We start from the raw sequence: 2822 nt of genomic DNA, 5'->3' as shown, positions 1-2822 counted from the left end.
TGCTCGCTCGCCCGCCCGCCCGCCGCCCGCCGCCCGCCCGGGGCCGCGGCGGGCTGCGCCCCTCCTCGTCCCTCCCGGGATCCTAACCCCTCGGATCAGAGCGCGGGCGGGCGCCTCGCCCTTTCTGCCTCGGCTGGTGCTGAAGAAGAAAGGCTCCGGGGGCTCCGACCTGCCCGCGACGCCGCCGCGAAGAGGCGACAGGACCTCCTTCCCCGGCAGCCTCCCAGCCCTCGTGTTCCCACGTTCGCTCACCCCGGACTCGCCGCGCAGAGGAGCTGCTAGGCGGCGCGCAGTTTGAGTGTCGTCCTTTGGCGAGTCGCGCCCGGTTCCAGCGGGTCCCCGCGCCTCCGAGTGGCGGGGAGGATGGCCCCGGAGATCGGCTTGGGGGGCCGCTAGACCTGCGCCTTGGCTGGGTGCAGACGTTCCTGTCCTCCGACGCGGGGCACCACGATCTCCGCCCCCTCTCTTCTCCCCACCCCCGATAGCGCCCTATAAGAGCACCTCACGATGAAGAGAAGTTCCCTTGGACCCGCTTGGCAGCCTCTTTGGGGATCTTCAGCCGTTTGAGGGATTAAGGAGAAAAGGAGAGCCGGGCGTCTGCTGCACTTCGATACTCATCGGCCTGATTAAAAAGGGGGGAAGGCAGGAAAACGTGGAGCCCCCCCCCCGCTGAACCTGTTTCTTGAGACTTGTTTTTTCTTCCCCACTCTTTTTAACTTCTCCTTCCCCACCTCCAGCCTCCCCGCTTTACTGCAGCCAACTCGTTCCCCCTTTTCACAGTTCCCCCATCTATAAAAGAGGGTTTTATTCTTGGGCTCCAGTCTCACGCCAAACCCTGTCACACCGTCTAGACATGTTGTCGTGGGTCTAAGTCCAGCTGTCACCATGGGGATGGAGACTCGTTCGCTGTGAATTTTTGGGAGAGAGCGCGAGCGAGCGAGCGAGAGAGAGAGAAGAGGGAGAATTACCAAGAGCAAAAAGAAGAAAAGAATTTGGTTGCCCTTTGGGAAGCTTGTTTGGAAAGAGGGGCCCACCGGCTTCCCTGCCACCCACCCCTCTTTCTTCCTGCCTGCCCCCCCCCTCGCTTTTCACCCTGCTCATCTAGTGGCAGGGAGGGGACCTTACATGCGTCTGTCATCTAACCCCTTGGCGATCTATTTAAAGCAAGAGGCCTTGTTGGACTTTGTTTCAGCCTATTTATGAATCCCTTGAGCTTGGCAAGTCGGACTGTGGAGTATTAACTTGGAGCTTTGGAACAATCGGCACGAGGGGGGGGGCAAGTGAGTCCTCTGCAGTGCGTGGCTGTTCTGGGGGGGGGCTGGGAGAACTGTCTGCAAGTGTCAGCGCTCAGGACGAGGGGAGCATGAAGGCGCTGCAGGCTCTCCTGCTCTGCTCCTCGCTGGCAGTGCTCGTCCAGCCCGGCTCCCTCCAGCCGTACCTCCGGCTCAGGCCCTCCCCTAGCGACAACCTGCCCGTCAAGGACATCATTGAGCATCCGGACCCGGAGTACGACCCCAAGGAGCAGGACCTGGACGATCGGACTTTGCGTAAGAAGCTGGGGAGCAACTTCGACCCCAATTTCATGTCCGTGCTCGCTCCAGCCCAGGGGAATCTCTCCAGCTCTGACCCTCTGCACCGGTTCAAGGGGTTGGGACCCCTGCCCAGTGAGCTGAAGAAGCTGGACCTCGGCGAGACGCCCTATGGGACCAAGCTCAGGATGGGCAAGAAGGCCCGGAGGAAGTTCCTGCAGTGGCTCTGGGCGTACACTTACTGCCCGGTGCTGTACGCCTGGAAGGATCTGGGGAGCAGGTTCTGGCCGCGCTACATCAAGGAAGGGCGCTGCTTTGCCGAGCGGTCCTGCTCCTTCCCTGAGGGCATGTACTGTAAGCCAGTCAAGTCCGTCACCAAGACCTTCCTGAGGTGGTACTGCCAAGGGTGGTCAAGGCAGAAGTATTGCACCTGGATCCCTGTACAGTACCCGGTTATCTCGGAGTGTAAATGTTCCTGCTAGCCCCATCTTTTGGTACCCAGGAGCCAAGAGACCTCACTGTTCCCATGCGTGCATCATCGATGTGGCCGTGAAGACCAGCTCGGCGAGATCTCTCCCGGAAACCACCCCAGCATCTTGAGATGGGTGGAGTGTTCTGTCAGCTTCGCAGGGTCCCCACCCTGGGAAGCTCTAACGATCTTGATGCAGGATGCGGCACATGCCCCACACTTGGCAAGCTCTGAGCATGGCTCAGATGCTTGAATCAACAACTTGGTGGTCCAGTGGGGAACCCGGCTCTTCCAAGATGGCAGAGATGGACACCTGTGTTGACACCCCTCCACACGAGACCTCGCTTATCCAGTTCTCTGTCCTCCTGTTTTTCCCCCAGCAGCCCCTTGCACTGTATTTTTTTAATTATTTTATTTTATTTGGAACGGGAAGAGCAAAACCTGAATGGAACTGCAGTGCAGGCCAGAGAAAAGTTAAGCACTACAATAAGATGTTTATTTTTATACGTATATAGCATTCTAACAAAAGAAAAAAGACCATCTTTTGTAAATATAGAGAATTTAAAAGGGGAAAAATTCAGCTGTGTTTGTTGTTGTTGGTTATTTTTATTATTGTTATTATTAATAATAAATTGGTGAAGATGCAGGACCACATGTTGAACCGAACCCTTTCTAAATAGAACACTTTCTTTCAGTACATAGGAAGGGTATATTTTTCCTATAAAGATGGTTTATGATACTGAACCCCATGAATCCTATAAAGATCTTTAATTTCTGTTTCCTGTACACTTCTTTCTTTCTGACTATGTCACCAATTTTCAGAC

General features: G+C 55.9%; 2 protein-coding genes across 2 annotated transcripts in view; both read left to right on the top strand.

Annotated features, from left to right (window-relative positions):
- LOC123025177 (ankyrin repeat and fibronectin type-III domain-containing protein 1-like) overlaps positions 1 to 485 on the top strand; it is a 146265-nt gene extending 145780 nt beyond the window's left edge. The window contains exon 21 of the mRNA XM_044433694.1: positions 271 to 485. Coding sequence (XP_044289629.1) covers positions 271 to 485 — 215 coding nt within the window. The remainder of the gene's footprint in view (positions 1 to 270) is intronic.
- Positions 486 to 1363: 878 nt separating this feature from the next.
- LOC123025213 (noggin-2-like) lies at positions 1364 to 2011 on the top strand. The gene has a single exon (XM_044433754.1). The coding sequence runs from the start codon at positions 1364 to 1366 to the stop codon at positions 2009 to 2011; it is 648 nt and encodes a 215-aa protein (XP_044289689.1).
- Positions 2012 to 2822: the final 811 nt, after the last annotated feature.

Source organism: Varanus komodoensis, unplaced genomic scaffold (genome assembly GCF_004798865.1).
Source record: "Varanus komodoensis strain SLA01 unplaced genomic scaffold, ASM479886v1 scaffold26, whole genome shotgun sequence".
Taxonomy (NCBI): domain Eukaryota; kingdom Metazoa; phylum Chordata; class Lepidosauria; order Squamata; family Varanidae; genus Varanus; species Varanus komodoensis.
Note: the sequence above shows the minus strand (reverse complement) of the source record. Positions and strands in the feature narration are given on the sequence as shown.